The 21,438-nt window shown below is 51.1% G+C and overlaps 1 protein-coding gene across 1 annotated transcript in view; it reads right to left on the bottom strand.

Moving 5' to 3' along the window:
- Positions 1 to 8,619: 8,619 nt before the first annotated feature.
- Positions 8,620 to 21,438, bottom strand: part of LOC150053521 (guanylate cyclase D-like) — a 31,385-nt gene continuing 18,566 nt past the window's right edge. Inside the window, exons 14-21 of the mRNA XM_090349300.1 lie at positions 20,794 to 20,986; positions 17,203 to 17,377; positions 15,900 to 15,998; positions 15,014 to 15,108; positions 14,477 to 14,562; positions 11,662 to 11,751; positions 9,445 to 9,557; positions 8,620 to 8,660 (exon numbers count right to left, since the gene is read on the bottom strand). Of these exons, the coding sequence (XP_090205426.1) occupies positions 8,620 to 8,660; positions 9,445 to 9,557; positions 11,662 to 11,751; positions 14,477 to 14,562; positions 15,014 to 15,108; positions 15,900 to 15,998; positions 17,203 to 17,377; positions 20,794 to 20,986 (892 nt within the window). The remainder of the gene's footprint in view (positions 8,661 to 9,444; positions 9,558 to 11,661; positions 11,752 to 14,476; positions 14,563 to 15,013; positions 15,109 to 15,899; positions 15,999 to 17,202; positions 17,378 to 20,793; positions 20,987 to 21,438) is intronic.

A 21,438-nucleotide genomic window follows, 5' to 3' on the forward strand; every position in this document is an offset into this window, starting at 1 on the left:
TGCCGCCCCGCCAGCCGGCCGCGAGGGGGCGGCGCCGCGGTTTAAATACCTCTCCCGCCGTGCGCTGGCCACGCCCCTCCGCCGCGCTCCGGCCACGCCCCCTCCCCGCGCTGTCCTAGCGCCCGCCTTCTCCGCCCCCCCCCCCCCCCCCCCCGTCCGGGCCGGGGCCGGGCTGACGGGAACGCGAGCCCGCGGGGCCGGGATGGAGGTGACATCTTCCCGATGCGGAAATCGTGGTTGGCACAGTGCGAGGGGCGAAGGGGCTGACCGAGAGAGAGGGTCGGGACGGGGGGTGCGGCCGGGACAGCGGCACGTGCCGCCCGCCGCCTGCCCGCGAGGTCCGCGGAGGAAATCCTGGCGCCGCCGCACTCGGTGCCCAGGAGGGGGCTGGCCCGGGAGGTGACTGACGGCCTCCGCACGGGAAGGAAATGACCCTTCTTTGGCCCTGGGACGGCCGCGGGGGCCTGGGGAGCAGCAGGCCCACCCCTCCTCCAGGCTGTCAAAACCCCAGTTATCAGATGAAGAAGCTAAGGTTAGGAACAGTGATAAAAACCAGTTCGTCTAGCCTAATCAGGTGTCCCCGTATATGGGGAACCTGAGGTTTCAAAAGACTGGAAGGTATATTCGGAGGGGTATGGCTTAGAAAAACAAGCAAACGTCCCAGGCCTGTTGTAAGCCTAGCTACTCAGGAAGCTGAGGTCGGAGAATGGGAGTTCAAGGCCCGCCCTATAAGAAAGCCCGGGAGACTCTTATCTCCAATTAACCACCAGAAAATCAGAAGTGGAGCTGTGGCTCAAAGTGATAAAGCACAGACTGATCTGGGCACTATCACATGGGAACTTTTTAAAACTGTCCAAAAGGAAGGTGTCTTTTACTTAGGGGGTTGGAGCAGATCTTCCCAGACCTACCCCCTTTTCTGGATACCAGGCCCAACCAAATTGGTTGTTTCCTTTCCTACGGAGTATGACTTGGAAAATGGGGGTTTCTGGACCAGGGACCCTCCAGTCCTTTGTTTCAAGGGTAGGTTCCTCTTTGGCAGCATTCTGAGTGACCATCAGTAACCATGAGAGAGGAGACAGGTGTTCTATTTTACAAAGAGACAAGTGAGCATGGTGGAGGTGGGAGGGGGGGGGCTGTGGCAAACTGGGGTGGAGCCAGACTGGAAGCTGGGTTCCCTGATAAAGATTAGCAGTGGTCCTTTCTTTGTCCTATCCAGTCACTGTGAAAATATCAAACCAGAGACACATCTTGACACATCTTGACTGTAAGTGGTCCATGGATCTTGACCTCCTTTGGCCCGTTCTTCCAACAGGGAAGATTTCCTGAAGGAGAAGCTCCGAGCTGTCATGAGGAGATGGAAGGAGGTGGCAGATGAGACCTGGAAAAGAGATCAAGCTTTCCCTTCATCCCACCCCTGTGGATCTGTGTCCTCAAGGTTCTAGCTGACCCGTCTCAGCCTGTCTTAAGACTCTAGTGCTCTCTTCTGGTCAAGTTTCCTTCTTTGTAAAATGGGGGAAATAGTTGTGACTTCCTGTGGTTCCAGGCTGGGGCCTATGCCCAATGGTGTTAGTGGTAGTTTGATGATCTTTGGACACTTCTGCCATACCCCAAGAGCTTCCTTCACCAAACCTTTCTCTAAGAGCCAAATGTCTAAAAACATGTATCACAGCTGCCTTGTAGTGGGAGTAGAACATGAATAAATCAGATGCAGACAGCCCAGGTTCCCCTGCCTGACCAGTTCCAGTGTTGCCTTACCCTTCCCAGACCTGCAGCCAAGCAGAAACCACTGGCCTGTCACAGTGATGGAACAGCTGGCCACCCCCCCCCACCTCAGGCTGTGGTTATGGTTAGTTGGCTCATGGGGTTCCACCTTACTCAATGGCCAGATAGGGCTCCCCAGGAGTTGAAGACATACGGGCAGCCAAGCATGCCCACCCGCTACAGAGGCCTCTAGGGACTCAGGGCTAAAAGCTGGGAACTCCTCAGACCTCCTTCTTCATCTCCTTCCTTCTTCAGCAGTCACGCTGAGTGACTTCACGAAAGTGGCTTGATCTTTCTGACCTTCCTTCGCTTGTTGTTCTGCAGAGCGAGACTAATAGTTTCACTGACGCCCTGGCTTGCCAGGGTGATCACATGTAATGCTGTGTGTCAAGTACCTATTAAGGGACCTGGACAGTGTTATTGCTCAGTAAGCATGACACCTTTACCTAGTAGGTCCCCAGGAGATCTAACATCTACTCTTCTGGAACATTCAGAGCATACCACGAGGCTGCCAAGAATACAGAGGATGACTGATCCCGAGCCATTGAAGGCTGAGTCCACCAGCCTGAGCTTGAATCTGCAGGAGGAGGAGTGATGGGTTAAAACAGGGTTGAATTTACTTGGTAAAATCCACATGGAAGGAACCATCTTACCATTTCATTCCACTTGGGACAGCCTTCAGGTAGCAGCTTAGACTTCAGTGTTGGTATTTTTTTGTGGAGATTCTTCCATTTCCTTGTGCATCTATTAGTGAAGACAGAGGATACTTTTGTTGTTGTCAATCATGGGGCTTGAACTCTGGGCCTGGGCACTCTCCCTAAGCGCTTCAGCTCAAAGCTAGCACTCCACCATTTTGAGCCACAGTGCCCTTCTGGTTTTGAATTGGAGATAAGAGTCTCACAGATTTTAGCGCCCTGGCTGTCTTTTAACAGTGATCCTCAGATCTCAGCCTCCTAAATAGCTAGGATTACAGGCATGAGTCACTGGTGCCCAGCTACATTTTTTTTTTAAAGCTGGGTCCTCAGGATTCCTATCCTGGGACAATACTTCTCGGGAATGGAGTCAGGCTCAAAGCTCCCTAGGGAGATTCACTCCAGCAGATTAAAATCTCAGGGAGACTGTGTAGGTGCCAGTGACCCAGCGGGGCAATGGTTAATATATCTTGTGTGATCTTGGATAGGTTGTTAAACCTCACTGAGCCTTGCTGTCCACTGTAGAGCTAGAGTAAAAAGGACCATGGTGTCCTAAACTCTCAATGAAGGAGCTACTGCTTTTCACTGAATGCTTTCTGTGGCCCGCTCCTTCCTCCCATGCAGAATCAGAATCAAGACAAGCTATAGCCAGCCTTTCACTTTGATGTTTCTCTTCTCAATCTGATTGGGGAACAAAGACTCAAAGGCATTAAGTAACCAGCCCAGGTCGTATAGCTTTGGAGCCAGTCTCTTGCTTCCCCAGATAGATTGCGCAGTGCACAGATGTGGCTGCCCTCGCTCTTTGTGGGTCCCACTTAGGTTCTGGGAGTAGAAGAGTTCCCTATCAACCTGTATTGGCATCCTGCTTTGGGGGCAAAACCTTGGGTTCTTCAATTCTTTCCCTGCCTTCCCTTTCTTGACCCCTAGGGCAACCTGGTAAAGATTAAAGACCATGCCAGCTTAGAACCACCTCCTGACCGAGCCAGAGGACAGAGCTATCATTGTCATGAGGTGTTCAGCTATAGGGAGCTTGTAAGCCAGAGCCAACACTGAGGACCAGGAATGCAAACACAGAGCTTGAGGACTCTTGCTCTGAGAAGTGGCTGGTCCTCTCAGCCATTATGACAAAGGCTTATAGGACATCCTGCTCACAGCTGCCCAATGAGACAAGACATTGTTTTGCCTTTTATGGAGAAGGGACTGAGGTTTAGAGCTGTGTTACTGGAACACACCGTGGACAGGACAGGGAAGGTGCCATCAGAATCCTCAGGCTTCGAGGTCTTTGTATGCACCCTGTTTTCTTTACTCAGTGGGACGTGAGTCACCCTCTCCTTGTGGCAATCAGAGTCACAAGGCAGGGGTTGCAGGTGCTAGTTAGTCCCGGTTGCCTCAGAGGCTCCTGGCTCAGAGTCCTAGCAGTGAACACTGTGGCTGAGGGCTCTGGAGGCCCCTGGGGAATGTGGAGAGGCTAAGTGAGAAAATTCAAGACCCAGTGAAGCAGGCAAGACAGGATCAGAAGCGTCTGCACAGCTCGAGAATGTGCTGCGCCACAGAGCATGAAACCACAGCTTCTGCACCCAGAGGATGCTGGGAACTGAGGCTTTGTCCCATTTTAACCATTTGAATATCAAACCTGATAGGCTAGTTTCTTGATGGTGCCCATGGCGCCTTTGCTTTTTGTCCCTGAGGCTGCAAAGCACCACCTCCAAGAGCTGCAGTGTCTAGGGCCAGGTGGATGGCAGCATACAAGCCCCAAGGCCAGTAGTGATGGGACAGGATGCAACACAGGATTCCAGGCTGCCCTGCCAGCCCCTTGGGCACAGTTCTTCTGCAGCCTCTGCCTCCCCATTTGTAAGATGGACCCATTATTCTTTTCACTACAGGGACAGCCTGGAAAGAGTCAGTGTTGGGAAAAGCAGGATGGTTTAGGGTGGTGTGGATCAAGTTAGTGATGCCATCTTCTTTGTGCGAAAGCGTTTGTTCTGTGTGTGGCAGGTGCAGAGGGAGTACCAACGAGGGAGATCAAGCCAGTGAATCCCAGGAGGCCTGGCTTTGGGGGTCCTACATCAAGGACTCCCTGTAGGCTCATGGCACCCAAGGTGGGATGATTGATTTGAGGGCACTGTGGACTAGTGGAACTCCATGGTACCAGTTCCTCCCTGAGCTGGACTCCCAGCTCACTGGAGGCAGCCTGCCCTCTTCTTCAGAGTGTCAAGCCACAGGACCTGACAGAGCATCTAGAATCTGGCTCCTTTGGACCCAAGTAATCCCTATAGATAATAGTGATGTCTCAGAGAGTCCTGCCTTCTTCTGCTGCTTCCAGTCCAACAAGGAAGGTAGATCCCCTGCCCAGAGAGGATGAGCATGTTGTCTGAGGTCACATGGTAGCTGAGGGGCTGATCCTCTCTCCCAGTCTACTTTCTTTGTAGGCCTCTCATTTGGGACTCAAGTTCACAGAGCAATCTGTAGGAGGTGGAACGCAGGCCTTCACAAACTAGGAAGGGGCTGCTTTAAATGGGTTGGTTTATTTTTCGAGGGAAGCTAGAAGGTTGTGCTGGTCCTGGGGCTTAAACACAGGGCCTGAGTGCTATCCCTGAGCTTTTTTATTCAAGGCAAGTACTCTACCACCTGAGCCACAGCTCCACTTCTGGTATTTTTCAGTGGTTCATTAGATGTAAGAGTCTCAGGGACTTTCCTACTATGATCACCAGAGCTCAGCTTCTTCAGTTGCTAGGATTATAGGAATGAGCTACCAGTATCCCTTGGGCTCTCCTTTAGGGGGTCTGATTCGGTAGACTGGAAGTGACATCCAGCTTGTCCCAGAAGCACCTGGCTATGGCAGGGCCAGGGCAGGGGGCTCTGCAGGATTTGAAGTCATGCAGCACCAAGTCTAATTCACAACTGTATCACATGCAGAATACACAACAAACACACACTGAGCACACACAATGTACACATAACACACAGGTATGCAAATCATGTTCAGACATCAAAGATTTGGAATGCCCAGCCTCTTCAAACCCACTCTGCACACACCAGAACTGTGCCTGTTTGCGTGGACGTGCACGGAGGTGCATGCATGTAGTCAGGTGGGTTGTATGTGCATGTTCTCGTGGGAACTGGGTTGCTGTACCTCCATTGTGCATGACCCTGACATTCTCAGAGCAGACCACACATGAGTCAAGTCATTTTCCCTAGGGCTGAGTTCCTGGAATATAAAATGGAAAGCAGAAAAGGACATGGTTTGACCTAATGAGTCCAACAGTCTGGCAGAGCCCCCGGGGAACCCTCAACTAACTTGGCTGGTCTGCTTGGTTGAGCCCAGGCTCTGGATCTCATGTTCTCCCAGCAGGACACGGGATGAAAAAGCCAGTCTATCTGGCAGGTCTAGAAGTCTGGAAATGGTTCTTGTTTATGGCTTTTAGGACTGTGGCTTTCTGGCCTCAGTCAGCCTGTGTGGCTTCTGACTGCCTGTCTGTCCTCTCCCCTGATAATGAGCTGGTGACCCCTCTTGGATGGACTTTGTGCTCTCCTGGAAGCAGCTGGTCCAGGAACCCTCAAGGCAGCCCCTCCTCCTGCAGACTCTCCCAGCATCCAGAGGCCTGGGCCTCCAGGCCTCCAGGCTCCAATCTAGCCAGGCCTGTGCAGGAGCAGTCTAATTTTGCTGCCTCCTTTCTCTTCACTGCTGTCTCCAGTTGCCTCATTCCACCAAGCTCATTCATAACCCCCATAGCCAGCAACTCCCCATCCCTGGCTCCCAGGGCTGCTGGTCTATATACTTCCTAGCTGCCCACTGTGTCCTTCTGTAATGTGCCTATTTACTTTATAGCTGGTGCCAGCTCCCCTGGTGCTCTCCTGGCACTCTCCTCAGCAGTTTCCTGTTAGGTATGACCCCCACACATACTATTATCCATATGGCAGCCAGGTGAGTCTCTCTGAAACACAGACTAACCAGGTGGTTCTTCTGTTTCACAGCCTTTGATAGCCCTGGGGGTGGCGGGGGGGGGTAAGTGGCAGGACACATCATACTTTCCATGTTCTTGTCTCTCTCACTACTCAAGGGCCAATTCCATATCATGCACCACACACATCCTCTACCACCTCTCTCCCAACCTCCCCACCCTGTACCACTATCTCTACCAAAGGTCCCTCGTGCCTCTCCCCCTCCTTCCCTCCCTCCTTGCCAGACCAGGCCTTGAGGCTGTACCACTTTGAACCATAGCACCACAGCACCATTTCTGGCCTTGAGGCAATTAATTGGAGATAAGAATCTCACTGATTTTCCTGCCTGAGCTGGCTTTGTACCTCAATCTTCAGATCTCAGCCTCCTGAGTAGCTAGGATTACAGGCATGAGACCCAACACCCTACCCTCTTTCTTCTCTTTGTCTTCCTCTTCTTCCTTACCAGTACTCTCCCTCTTACTGGATTCAGTGAGAGCTGGGAGAGATAATGCTGGTTTTTCAGGCCAACCACACAAAACTCACACTTGCTCTGTACACAGCAAACTCTGGCATGCACCAGTGTCTGTAATCTGCCATTAAGACATCTCACTGTTGGTCTCAACTTTGCCTATATACTTAGGGTCCAGAGCTCATCTATATTCATGGCTGGTCCCCATTCTGTAGGGGTGATTGTGTGTCACCTTTTCCCTAGTGTATGACTGTGGCCTTTGGGGTGGCAGGAGGGTGGGCAGGTAGATAATTGGGAGGCTTGGGAAGCTGAAATCCAGTTCTGCCACTCACTAGCTTGCTAGGCTACCTTGGCCAGAGTCTTAATAGCTTCTTCGTCTAAAAAATAAGACATATACTACTTACCTAATGTGACTGTAGTCGGAATTAAATGACAAATCTAGCATCATATTCACTCTGTGTGTGTGCGCGTGCACGCACGCACGTGCGTGTACACATGCATGTGTTGGTACTGAGGCTTAAACTCAGGGCCTAGGCACTGTCCCTTAGTTTTTTCACTCAACGCTGACACTTTACCATGTGAACCACAGCTCCACTTCCAGATTTTTTCTGGCTAATTGGATATGAGAGTCTTATGGACTTTTCTGCCCAGGCTGGCTACAAATAGTGACCCTCAGATCTCTGCCTCCTGAGTAGCTGGGATTACAGGCATGAGCCACTGGTGCTTAACCAGTGAAATGAAGGCCCTCCAGTGACTGCCCACAGAGAGCCTTAAAGACAGCATGCCCGGTGCCCAGGGCCTGCAGCTGCCCTCTATTGCTCCCTGGGCACCATCTACCCTGCAGTGGCTTTTTAGGTAACCACCAAGGAAGCAGGATGGTGGGGCTGAGTGCTGGGATTGGGAACAGAGGGGCTGGACCACAAGAGGATAGTGCAAAGAGGGGATGGGGAAAGGAGGGGCAGCTGCCAGGGAGGGGGCTCTGGGTGGGAACACTACGGCTTAGAGGAGAGGTTGCATGTGGGCTCCTTCTTGGGCCCCAAGGCAAACTTCAGTAACTCCTCACTTTTCACTGGTGCTCTGGGAAGTCAGATCTGATTTCAGTGATGATGTAGGGGTAGACAGATGGGTCGAGCAGACACCTACCCACCCATCCCATCTCCACTGCCACCAGCTTCCCCAGAGCTGTGTGCATAAGACCAGCTGTGGACCGGGGTGGGGTGAAATGATAACCATCTAGAAGCATTTTCCACCTGATGGTAGTGACAGGAACATCTCCAGGGGTTATCACAACTGTTAGTAGGAGTACTCAGACAGAAATGGGGATCTGAGTCATGCAACAGGTCGGGATGGGGCAAAGGCACAGGGTTGAGAAGAGCTGGTAGGCTGGGGAGGGCAGCTGGTAGAGGCTCCTTGGCTGTCAGCAGTTGAGTTGGGCATAGCATACGCTATGTGGGAAAAGTGACCGTGAGGCCTGGGCTTCAAGTGCTCTGGGATGGGAATGGAGGCTGGGGCCCTGGCGAGGACCCAGCTACTCAGTCCTGGGCAAAATAGAGTCCATGGCTGGGTATATAGAACAGTGGTACGTATTTGCCTAGTGTATGCAAGGCCCTGTGTTCAATACCAAGCATAGCGAAGAAAGAAAAGAAGAGAGAAAGGAAGGTAAAAAGAAAGGAAGGAAGGGAAGATGGGAAGGCTGAGACCACCTTGAGGACTGGCTGGGACCCAGTAGTTGTAGAGTAGGACTGTCACTCTGCTCTAGCTTGCTCGGGAGATGACACAGAGACTCTGCTGCTGGTCTGGAACCCGGAAGGAAGATCCAGGTCATCAGAGAAAGGGGACTGGCAGTAAGAGCTGCACTGCTGTCTGTGGATGGAGCCAGTCATGCTTGCATGTCGGGGTGTGGCAGGTCACATGGGCCCAGGAGAGTATGCTCTGACAGTGTGCCTCCCCTGCATGTGAGTTAGGAACTGAAGAGCTGGAGGCTACACAAACTCTTTGTGTGGACTTGGCCCAGGTCTTTTGGATGTCAACAGGATACTGCATCTCACTGTCCCTCACTGATCCTTCTGTGGGCAGTGAGGCTCCCTAAGGAAGATGTCTCCAGAGCCTGAGCCTCCCCAGCAGGGAGCAGCATGTCTTCCCTCCCCAGGATACACAGCCATGATGGCAACTAGAGAGGACCCCAGGGAGCTGGCTTGACCCTGCTCTCCTTAGAACAACTTGACTGCCCCCTAGTGTACCTCTGAAAAGTCACTTGGACTCACAGAAACACTTCAAAGAGGGACCAGACCCTATCCAAACCTGTCCTCCCTGGATGGCAAAACCAGCGCAAGAAGGACTTATACAAAGAAGCCTAGAAAAAGAGGTAATCTCAGAACCTCTACTGGTCACCAAGTACTGCCAGCCTGGATCCTTGGGGCTATGAGCATGGCACAGGGATTGCACACAAAGATTCTGAGGATGTTTGTTCCCGTCACTTCCCTCCTTCTGAGGGTGTGTGTGGGGGGGATATATGCACGTCTTTGTTCTTACACATGGTGGCTCATGGGCCACCATGGAAGCCTGCTCCACCTCTCCTACCTCTTGTGTCTCTTCCCCACTGGCATTTGCTGGCTAGACACTGGGTCACCGAAGGGCTGAGACCCAGCTTTGCCCAAGGATACTCCAAGTGTGAAGAGAAGGCACCCCTCATTCTGTATACAGAGTGAAAGAGTTACCAGAAGGACTACACAGAGGACCTGACAGAGGAGCAAAAGCTTAGACAGAAGAGGTAACAAGAAGGGAAGCAGGATCTGAAATGACCACTGAGGCTGGCAGGGGCCAAGGGGGCTGGAGGAGAGGAGAGGGGAGGAGAGGGGAGGCAAAAGAAGGGGAGGGAAGAGGAGGGGAGGGGTGACAGCAGGAGGAGCCACAGGCCCACATGCGTGCCCAAGTCTGGACTGCAGGACCCCAACTAAGCATCAGAACAACAGAAGAGGGAAGCAACAGAAGAGGAATGGGTGAGGGGGTCTCTGGACTGGCATTCATTCATATATTTGTTCATTTGTTCAATAAAAATGAGCTCCCCACTGTAAGTGAGGCCCGAACTGTCATTGCTGGTTCATTCAGGGATTGATAGGGAAGGGATTTCAGGAAGAGGTGGCTTTTTAGGTGGAATTGAGTGTGTTGGAAAATGAGGCCATTGAGGTAGAGAAATAGAAGTACAGCCATGGCATTCTAAGGGGTCTGAGGCTTAGTACAGCAAGCCAAAAGGTCAGAACCTGGGGAATGGTAATATGCACGATCTTGTATGCCAGCTAAAGCTTTTGGGCTTTGCCAAAGAGTCCCTCCCAAGTGGCCCCTACCTGAAGAACCAGGAACAAAATGATTCCTATGGCAGCCTGTGACCCTCATCTGACATGAGACCCTGTCTCCAAGAAGGCTAGGAACAAAGTGGGACCCTGTGGGACCCTGTGGGACCCTGAAAAGACATGACTAGGGCTCCATCTCTGGGGTCTTACCTGGGCAGGTGTGTAGAAGCCCATATAGGTGCTGAGCTGGCTTTACTCCAGAGCTGCCAGACCCAGCACCTCCCAGCCTCACCCCTACTCTGCTGAAGAGTAAGGCTGCCTCTCTGGAGAGCTATTTCTCTGGGCTCTTATAGTGCAATGTCACCCCCTCAGCTCAAGAGGCAGATGTACTGGCTGGGACAATGCTCTTGTAAGGAAGGTGGCATGATGGAGAGGGTGATCACCAAGCTCCTGGCATGTGCCTGGCCCACCTCTAGCATGGATAAGAGGGGCAGGGTGGAAGATGGACCCCTCAGGTGTGTTGCAGGCTTCAGTGGGCACTGCCTGCCTCTCTCACCATGGCTGGTGGGTAGGCTAGGGAAGGCGACGCTTATATAAGGGGATGGATGCAAGTTGGAAAATTGTGCAGGGAGTCAGGCATGAGCATCTCCCCACTCCCTAGGGGTCCTTTGTGGGAGTTTGTTTAGGGCTTACCCTGCCCTCCCGGCCCCCTGTGTTCTTGCCCCTGTGTTCCTGAAATCCACAGGATCCCTCAAGATTTGGGGAGCAGGTTCAGATATAGAAGCCAGTTTCATGAATGGCTCATTGGGTTTTGTTTCATTTTCTTCTAGAAGATAGAAGTCTCCATTTCCTGAGAGTCAAGGAATTGTCAGTTTCTACCTTCCCACCCCACCTTGGAGATCCTGGGGGCCTAAGGCTGGACTCCCAGCCCAGTGCTCAACACAGATACAGCACGGTGGTGGACAGGAACAGAGTCAGGATGCTCTGGCTCTGCCTCAGGAGCTTCTGGAATCCTTGGTGTCCTTAGAGCTGCCCCATGGCATCCCAAGGGCTGCTGTGATGCCCGCATGTGGAACAGGTGAACCCAAGTCCTCACCTGCCTGATTGTGATCCATGTCCCCAGCCTGCTGCTGCCAGGGACAGCAGTGCCACTTGGGGGAAGGTGACCTTGACCCCTCCACTATGTCATAGGGACAGGGACTTGAGGATCGTGAGCTCCCTACTAATGAGCACTGAGTCAAAATGTTTCTGGAAGGAAGCACTGTACGAGTATGGGGAGTTCTTTGTATTTTTACCATTTTTGTATTGAGACACAATTACCACTTGGTTCCATACAGGAATGCACATGCCCAGGAATCACTCCTGGCACTTACTGAGCCACCGAGGCTGTCGGGTGGGGAGGAGGGCGAGCCCTCTGCCCGAAGCAGAACAGGATGGGGGCAGTTCTGGAGTTCCCATTGCTGTGGCACTGCTCCTCGGCTCCTATGCTCAGGGCGGGGGCCCTCACCTTCCCGGGCAGCCAGGCCCAGCTGAGGCCTGGCGGGCTTTGGCAAAGGCCACCCTGATTTCTTGGTTTATGAGGTCCTGCCAGGGGTCTCTGAGGATAAAAGGAAAAATAAGACTTACAAATGCTCGTGGCTTATACTTGTAATCCTAGATACTCAGGAGGCTGAGATCTGGGGATCATGGAAGCCAGCCTGGGCAGGAAATATCAACCACACACACAAAAGGAAAAAAAGAAAAAGAGGGAGGGAGGAAGGGAGGGAGGGAGGGAGGGAGGGAGCAAGGATCCCGAAGTGGAGCTGTGACTCAAGTGGTAGAGCACCAACCTGAAGCACAAAAGCTCAGGCCTTCAGTTTAAGCCCCAGGACCAGAAAAAAATTATAAATCACAGCCTCCTAAAGCAAGGGTCTGGGCATGCAGTACCCCCTTCAGAGGCCCTGCGTGTGTTTCTGTGTGTTGTGTGCATGTGTTTTCCCCTGAATGTTGTACACACATTCATGTAGTTCTGTGTATATTTGTGTGTGTGCATTGCTTATCTGAACTTGTATATATGTGCACATTTGTGTGTCTCATGTTTGTACAACTTTATGTATATGCATGTGCCTGTCCGCATATTCATGTGTCCATTGTGTGCATGTATTGATGTGTATGCTTTGCACACGTGTATGTTCAAGTTCCATACATGTGCAGGTATGTGTACTACATGCACACATATTTGTCCTTAGGTACATTCATGTGTGTAGTGTGTATATTGTATGCATATGTGCACATGTGCATGTTCCTTACATATGTACTGTGTGTATATTTTATGTCTATATGCACACATGTACATTTACATATATGTACATGCACAGAGCATGTTTGTGTGCTGTTCGTGCATTCATGTATGCATGTTCATGTGCTTGTATGTAGGTGTTTCTGTTGTATTGAGTGTGCACATGTTGCTATGTGTATATTCATGCATGCAGATGTTTATATGTATGTGTGTGTGTGTGTGTGTGTGTGTACATATGTGCACGTAGGATTTGGGTACAGATTTTCCTCTGCCTGCCAGGAGGGCAGGAACTGGAGGGTTCCCCAACTGGGTATTGCTCTCTGCAACTCCACTGCTCTCCTTCCTGAGCCAGAAGATGTGAACATTTCTGGCACGTTCTAAGGTTTCTGTCTAGGAGTGAAAGTCATCAGCTGGGAGAGGGTGGAATGATAAACAGCTGCCAGATCACAGGTTCCCAGTTTCAGGGTAGGGTGGCCAGTCTGGGGGATTCCGGAACCTGCACTTGTAGGTCCTGCATGGACAAAGCAGGAGAGAGCTGGTGTCCAGAGCCCACATCCCCTGGGCGCAGGCACCAATGGGTGGGTGTGTAAGTGCATCCATCATCCAAGATCTTACAGGTCTGAGAAAGGTCTGGACACATCAGCAAGAAGAAGCAGGTGGAGACTGATGTGAAGGAGACTCATATGCTGGGCATGGGCTAGAGGGAGCTGGCCGGGCTCCAGTCAGAGTGTGCCACCAGAACTCCTCTGCTCAGGTAGCACTGGAGCTGAGACTCCTCCCCCTCCACACACACACAACAGGAAGGGGCAGAGCAGCTTTCCTATCTGTAAGAGATGAAGATGGTTCTGGAAGAGTTATGGGGAGTCAGAAGTCTTATTGGAGGGAAAGCTCTGGGCAGGGAGACAAACCTGGGCTCTAGTTAGAGGTCTGCAGTGGTCACACCACAGAGCCTGAAAGGGTTCATTTCTGCACATCCTTCATGTTGGAACAAGCCTGTTGGCCTCTGTGGCTTTGGGGACCTTCTTAGCTCTACCCTTTTGGCCTCCTGTAGACCTCTCTCATAAATTAAGGAAGGGGGAGGGAGTGAGAAACACTCTATTAGAGTAAAATATTAGTTCTCCTTTGTGACCCTCAGTGAAGGCTACAGTGTCCTAAAAGACAATAGTAGAAGGCACATTTCTAGGCAAGAAAGCTCTTGAAGTTCTACTCAGTGATCTTTAAAAAAAGAAGGCGAGTACCATAGCTGGGCACGAATGACTCATGTCTGTCATCTTAGCTACTCAGGATGTTGATATCTGAAGGGTCATGGTTCAGAGCCAGCAGAAAAGTCTGAAAGACTCCACTTGCAATTAATCAGCAAAAATCTGGTCTGGACATGTGACTTAAGTGGCTAAGTACCAGTTAAGCAAGCAAACCAAATGAACACCAAGCCCCAATTCAAATTCTGTACCACCAATGTGTGTGTGTGTGTGTGTGTGTGTGTGTGTGTGTGTGTGTGTGTATATGTGTGTGTGTGATAGGGCTTGAACTTGGCCTGGGCACTGTCCCTGAGCTCTTCAGTTCAAGGCTACTGCACTACCCTTGAGTCAAGCTCCACTTCCCGTTTTCTAGAGGTTAATTGGAGATAAGTCTCAGGTCCTTTTGTGCCTGGGCTGGCTTTGAACCTTGATCCTCAGATCTCAGCCTCCTGAGCAGCTAGAATTACAGGCATGAGCCACAGTGCCTGGCATGTACCACCAATTTTTTTTTCAAGATCTAAAACTGTCATGTCTGTGGAAACTTAGAGGTGACAAAGATGCAGTAACAATATACACAATATGGTGTCCAGGACAATGAACTAAGTTCGAATCAGAAGATTAGAGGTCATGTCAGGCTGATAGGAGCTGGGCTGAGGTTCACTGTTATCACCCAGCAGCAGAAAGATGGTGACTGTTGGACACGGAAGGATTCTATATTACACATTAGGCAGGTAATACTTTTATAATTCGAAAATTGACAAATAGCAAACCAAACACAGAAGAGTGCAAGCATTGCCCTGACTCACCCAGGTGTGATGTGCAGAGGTGTGGGCAGGGGTCTGTGGAAATCAGCCTTTCCTACTAGCCAATAGGTCTCCTCCATGCCCTTTCCCTGCAATCAACAGGAAGGTACGTGTTGAATGGTTTCTGTCCACTGCAAATCTTCCCACCTAGAACTGGGAATCGAGCTGGGTGCCATGGCTCATGCTTGTAATAATAACTACTCAAGAGACTGAACTCTATATAGATTCCCTTCTTGAATGCTTATTTGTTAAGCATGTCATTTGAAATATGATGTAAAAATCAATGTTAATAAATTTTCTAATAAAAAGGAGACTGAACTCTAAGGATCGGGGTTCAAAGTGCACCTAGGCAGAAAAGTCTATGAAATTCCACCTCCAATTAACCAGCTAAAAGCCAGAAACGAAGCTGTGGCTTAAGGGATAGAGCACTAGTTTTAAACAAAAAAGAGGAAGTGAAAGTGCGAAGCCCTGAGTTCAAGTTTGAGTACGAAAATGGGGGTGCCCCCAAACTGGACCCTGGGAACTAGGAAATTCTTTCACCTTCAGCTCAGTCTGACCCCTGACATCAATTTTGTAGCCTTCGTTGAGGCTGAGCAGGGCCTGGACAGTGCTTCGGCTGACATGAATTCTGTATGCTGCAAAGAGAAAGGAAAGTCACCGCCTGGCTGTGGCATATCTGGTATTTAATAAATTCAGTGATGCACATAACAGTGCCACACACAATAACCTTCCTCTGCTATCTTGTGCTTCTTTCAATAGCTAGTCACTACAAGAGACCCCAAAGAAAACCAAATTGTATAGAGTAATGTTAAGGGAAAGTCAAGAGGTAATCCCTAGACACTATATTTTGCTTGTAGGGAACTCTATGAATACCTAGCAGAGAAAAGTATCCATTTTCCTTTTTCTTTTAAGAGCAGGACTCTCCTGGAGGGCTCACCCTGTCTGGTTGTTTAGTATGAGCACTAAACAACTTATACAACCAGAAACAGAAACCTTGAGTCTGCTCTACGCAAGAATTTAGAATAGCTCCTGCTCCCACAAAAATCTGAAGTGTTGGGAATGTTTGGGTGTCCTGCAGTGTGGGACTCTGGGTACAATCAAGAGAAAGTCCAATGTGGAAAGGGTGTCCGTATTCAATGGGGCCTGGAGGAAGAGCACCTTGCCCAATACTAGACAAGCCAATGCAGAGCCAGGGCCAGGACCCATTTTCCTCTCTCTTGACTCAGTCATTATTTTCTCTGCTAATTCTTTGGGATCCCAGAAACCCTGGGGGAAGCTCAAAAGACATACAGCATCTCTCTGCATGGCTGCCTAAAGCAGGCCACCATGAGGTGGTGAGGTGAGGACTAAGTACTGCTTCAAATAGCCCAGATGTGACTATGTGGCTTACTGAGTCCTTCCTGGGCAGGAGAGGAGAGTTACTCACGTAGCCCTGTAGACTCCATCCTGGAGGCAGTGTTGACTGTGTCACCAAAGAGGCAGTAGCGAGGCATGGTGAGACCCACAACACCCGCCATACAGGGTCCTGAAAACCAGATGTTCCTGATGAGCTCTAACAGGTCCCAGGCCAGGCAGAGGACCTCATGCCAGTCCTTCTCCCATGCCAGCCATTCCTCTCTGCATGTCCTGGCTGCAACCAAGGTGAGGATACAGCAGTGTGAAGTTTCCAACAGCACCCAGAAAAAAGTCAACACACATGCTTAGCTCTGAGCTGGAGTGGGAAAGGAGGATTCAGACAAATGAGAGCCTGTGCCTGCTCTTGAGGAAGCAATCAGCCTATGGGGGGGGAGGGGAAGGGTGGCTGTTCAATCAGTGCTGGGATAATGGAGATCCTTTGGCTCAGGAGAAGACCCCAAAGCCAGCAGGGGGACTTACAGGAGGAGACAATGGCCTGAGGTGTCTGGAAGGATGAGAGAATGAGTAGGCAGGGAACAGCCGGTTGCAGAGGCCTGGAAGCCTGAGGGAAATGTGGCTAGGTATAGATGGAGGAGGGGGAGAGTGGTGGGAAGAGAGTTAGAGAGATTAGTGAGGGTGAGGGTTCATGGGGAACAGCCATAATGGACTTGCTCCTACAGGATCCACAGAGCAGGGGGCGTGGAAGGCATGGAAAGGGTACACTGACATTCTGCAGTCTCTCCCACAGCCACATTGGACTCTTGGATGCTACTGGAAACTTGTGCTATTTCCTCCATCAGACTATCTGTTCCTCTACATGGAATTACATAGGAGCAGAAACTGTCCCCCTCAAAAAACCAAAAATCAGAAAACCAGCAAGGTGTGAATGTAAGCAGCGTGAAGACATGGGTATACAACATACATGGGTCTACACTCCCTTGAGATAATAGAAGGGGAGCTCAGCGCCAGGGGCTCATCCTCGTAGCTACTTGAGAGGCTGATATCTGAGGATTGTGGCTGCCAGTCTGGGCAGAAAAGTCCATGAGACTCTTAGCTCCAATTAATCACGAAAAAGCCAGAAGTGGAACTGCAGCTTGAGCAGTAGAGCTCAAGCATAAGCTCAAGTATACGTTCAAGTATAAGGTCAGAGACAGCACCTAGGCCCCTGAGTTCAAGCCTCAGGACTGGTGCAGGTACACGCATGCGTGTGGACACACACACACACACACACACACACACACACACACACACATTAGAAAGGAAATGAAACAAAGGTTTCACAGCCTAGGAAAACTAGCTTGTGCCTGAGTGTCACCATGAGGCCCCAGCCATACCTGAGTGCAGGCCAGCCCTGATGAGGACAGGCACATCTGGCGCGTGCCTCATCCGGAAGTCACCTGCAGAGCTGAGGATGTCCAGGGCCAGGTTGGCGACCTCACCTGCATGCCGGCTCCCGTTGCGCCGAGGCAGCCCCGATACTACCATGTAGGCATCACCAATGGTCTCCACCTGTAAACCCCAAGCCAACTGCTTCGCAAAGGAGCACGCCCTCGTACCTGCCCACCTCCAGCCACCTCTCGGCAACCCCAGCCCCATCCCAGGGGGTGCTGGCCTATGGGGCCAGTAGGTCCTCCTATACTGACTGGAGCTGCACACTTCAGTCAAGTGGCCTCTGTCTGATCATAGGTGACCAGGCCTTTTGTGTCCCCAGTCCAGGCTACAAGCTCCCAGGAAGCCACCTGCAAGACACCACAGCTGCATGCCAGGGGCCTTGTCTGAGGAACACAGATATAGTCCAGACATCACCGCTGCAGCAATGTTCCAAACCCTGCTGCATTCCCTGAGAAAGTAGGGTCTTGAGCACACAGAGCTCTGCCTGGCACAGCAGCTCGCCTGTGCAGCCCCAGCTTCCCTGTGGGTGCATGGAGAGGAAGATGGAGGAGAGCCAGGGAGAAGCTGGAGACACAGAAGCCATTGCAGCCATAAGCTCTCACAATCTCTAAATTAGAAGGGACTCTAACCCCCACCTTATTCTGGTCTGAGCTTGGTGGGGTGGGTACTGCCTCCTGAGCCCCCCAGCCAGCCTCAAGGGCTCCCAGGTCACCCTTCCTACTGTCCTCACTATGGAGCAGAGAAAATCATTTATCCTTGGAGGGGCATTTAAAAGAGTTAAATCATCAAGCCAAGCCAGCCTGTGGGGACACTGAGGGCCTGAGAGGTCACCCCTCTCTGGTATTGCAGCAGTAACAGACACTCTTCTGTGTTGGTATCTACATAGTCAGCATCATGTACCCTTTGTTTTGTTTTTATTTTTTGGGGGGGAGGGGGACAGTCCTGGGGCTTGAACTCAAGCCTAGATGCTGTACCTGAGCTTTTTTGCTCAAGACTAGTGCTCTACCACTTGAGCTGCAGCGCCACAAATGGTTTTTAGGTGGTTAATTGGAGATAAGAGTCTCATGGATTTCCTTGCCCCGGCTACCATCAAACCACAATCCTTAGGTCTCAGCCTCCTAAGTAGCTAGGATTCCAGGTATGACCCAGTAGCACCCAGGATCCCCTAACTTTCTTGATCAGCAGAGCCAAACTACACCCTGGGCCCTTGCATACATGCCTTACAAAGAGCTTCATCAGAGAGGTGGCATGCCCAGGGTCACATGGTGCCATGACGGGCTCAGGCCTCCAATTCAAGCCAAGTGGCTGCCTGTGAGCCTGAGCGCTGCCTGTAGAAGTGCATGCTCAGCGATGAGGCCTCCACAAGGGACCCCAGACCTCAGCAGAACCAGGAAATTTGGCCTGGCTGCCTCCCAACCCAGACTGGATTAAAGAGCAGTAACCAGACTCTGTGGGGGATGGAGGGGAAACCAAGGCAGACGGTGTGAGTGATGAGACACATCACACATCACAGGGATGGGGCCTCCTGTGCCTACATCTGGAGGGGTGGGGGGTGCAAGCCTTGCTCAATTTCATTTCCCTCTGCCAGAGAGAGGCAGGGCTCTTGGCCAGAGTTCAGAGCAGAGTGGGGCGTGTGATTCAGAGCTGGGGGACACATGTGTGAGAGAAGATTAGCAGAGGAGGAAGGGATGGGCCAGGGATGACTCAGGACATATCAACACCATGGAGTTCAGCAAGGAGGCTGAGGAATCTCTGCCTGGGCCTGGGGCTGGGTGGAGAGGGTACAGGAGCCGCCATGAAGGCTAAGGGAAGGAAAGGGGGAGTGGGAGAACCGCCAGTCTGTGAGATGACTCTTGGAACCTGGGCCAAGGGTGGGAGAGGAGTCTTGGGCAGGAACTAGGAGGGAGGCTGCAGCCTTGGCTATCTGTGATTTGGGTCTCTGAGGGTCCCTGTGGGTGCTGTCATGAAGAGAGCACTGGTAGAATCCTTTAGACATTGTGGTTTCTTGTTTTGGCTGTGCTGTCTCCCAGCTGTGTGACCTTAGGTGGTTCACTTCCCTCTCTGAGCCTTGGGGTCTTCCTCAGACAGTCAACATCTATTCCCTGAGGCTGTACTATGTGTGGTACATGGTCGGGGCTGGCACAGATGGGCCCAGGATAGAACTGTAAGTGCTGACCAGGACAGGAAGATGGGCGGGAGGGAGGGTGATGATCCAGGAGGAGGGAATGGAATGTGCACAGTGGAGTGGGGACTCTAGAGGTCTGCAGAGGCTGGAAGGTGGGCCACTGTGAACCCAGGCTTTATTCTGAGGCCATGTGCATGTCATACGGATGGTGAACTTGCCTCAAGCAAAGCCTTGAGACACAACACCCAAGTTCCAATCTCCACTTCATGTTTTCCTAGGAATATGTCACCATTGGTCATTTTGCCTTCTTGCCTCACTTTTCCTATCTGTACATGAGGGATGCTGGTTCCCTCATGACTTCATTCCATGCTGATTAAAATGGGACCATAAACATAAAGTGCTTAATACCGACATCTGGTGCACAGACAGCACTCAGCAAGTAATAGAGAGGGGAGAGGCAGGGGTGCCACTTCTCTTCAACACCAAAGAGAAGCACCTCCTATCCCCTGTAGGCCCCTTTCTGCAGGGGCTCTGCCCTCCCCTAGTCCAGGTGGCTTTCATCGACTCTTACATGCTGGACTGAAAACACCTTTAAGGTGGGGACCTGAGCCAGAAACAGGGGGCTTGCCAATAAAAGTATTGAGGAGATGGAAAGATGGACACATTGGACTGGGAGTATGGCTTAATGGCAGAATCCTCAGCTAGTATGCACCAAGCCCTAGGTTTGATTCCTTAGTACTACATACACAGAAAAAGCCAGAAATGGTGCTGTGGCTCAGATGGTAGAGAGCTAGCCTTGAGAAAGCCCAAGGACAGTGCCCAGGCCCTGAGTTCAAGCCCCAGGACTGGCAAAAAGAAAAAGAAAAGCACACACACAATAGTCACACTGTCCACTTGTCTCTATATCCACAAGCTAGCAAGACCAGATCATTTCTTTCCTCACTTTTTGGACTTTGATGGGTCTTTTGCTCTGACCGTAGAGTATGTCAGCTATAGCTACGAGCCTATCCCAAAGTTAGACCTCAAGAGGACATTGAGTCACTGTCTTCTCCCTCCAAATCCCAGCCATATCTTGTAAACACTCCAAGACTAGCTTAGGAGATAAGCTATGTATGGACCAGAACTGAGTTGTTCTAGCCAAAGCTCCTAAGATATGAAAAACTTAGCTCAGATCACAGAGCCACCCACCTCAAACACAGCTGCTCCCAGAAATGAGGGAGACAAGAAGAAATCTCCACCTGACTCTTAGGGTTGTGAAAAATGCCTAGCATTTCACATCCCTGGACTTAGGACTCATTTGTTACATAGCAATACCTGATACAAATGTAAGGATGGAAATAAATTTGCAACTTGCAATAGTAAAGAGAAGGACCCAACCACCCCCACTCCCCCGCCCCGCTATCCTCACCTTATACACATCATGGCTGCCCAGAATAGCGTCAAACAATGTGTAGAGGTCATTGAGTAAGCCCACCACCTCGATGGGCTCACTCAGGGCTGAGATGGTGGTGAACCCCACAATATCACTGAAGTAGATGGTAACCTGGTCAAAGTACTCCGGCTCCACAGTGGCCCCCATTTTCAGAGCTTCAGCAACAGACCTGGAAGGATGGGGGAGAAAGCAGGGCGATCCTTTATTACAGCTGGGAGGTCAGGAGGGAGATGGGGGAGGAGGTCCTGAGTGGAGCCCCGAGGGATCTGTGTCAGATCCACTGAAGGCACTAACGTTGCCCTTGTCAGGACTGGGGACATGTGTTGTGACACAGAAGTGTGGTGCCCTTGCCTTGCTCCCAAGGGAGAATGGAAACTCAACCCTGGTATACTCAGCACAGCACATTGACATGGCACGGGGCTATATGTTGGATAGGGTTGGGTGCTATGGCTCACGCCTATAATCCTAGCTACTCAGGAGGCTGAGATCTGTGGATCATGGTTGGAAGTCATCCCAGATAGATTCAAGACTTGAATTCCCAATTAACCAGCAAAAAGTAGATCTGTGGCTCCAGTGGTGAATAAAAGAGGTACTGGCCAAGAAGAAAGGAAAGGGAAAGGA

The sequence above is a fragment of the Megascapheus bottae genome, chromosome 16 (assembly GCF_031878675.1).
Source record: "Megascapheus bottae isolate mThoBot1 chromosome 16, mThoBot2.hap1, whole genome shotgun sequence".
Lineage (NCBI taxonomy): Eukaryota > Metazoa > Chordata > Mammalia > Rodentia > Geomyidae > Megascapheus > Megascapheus bottae.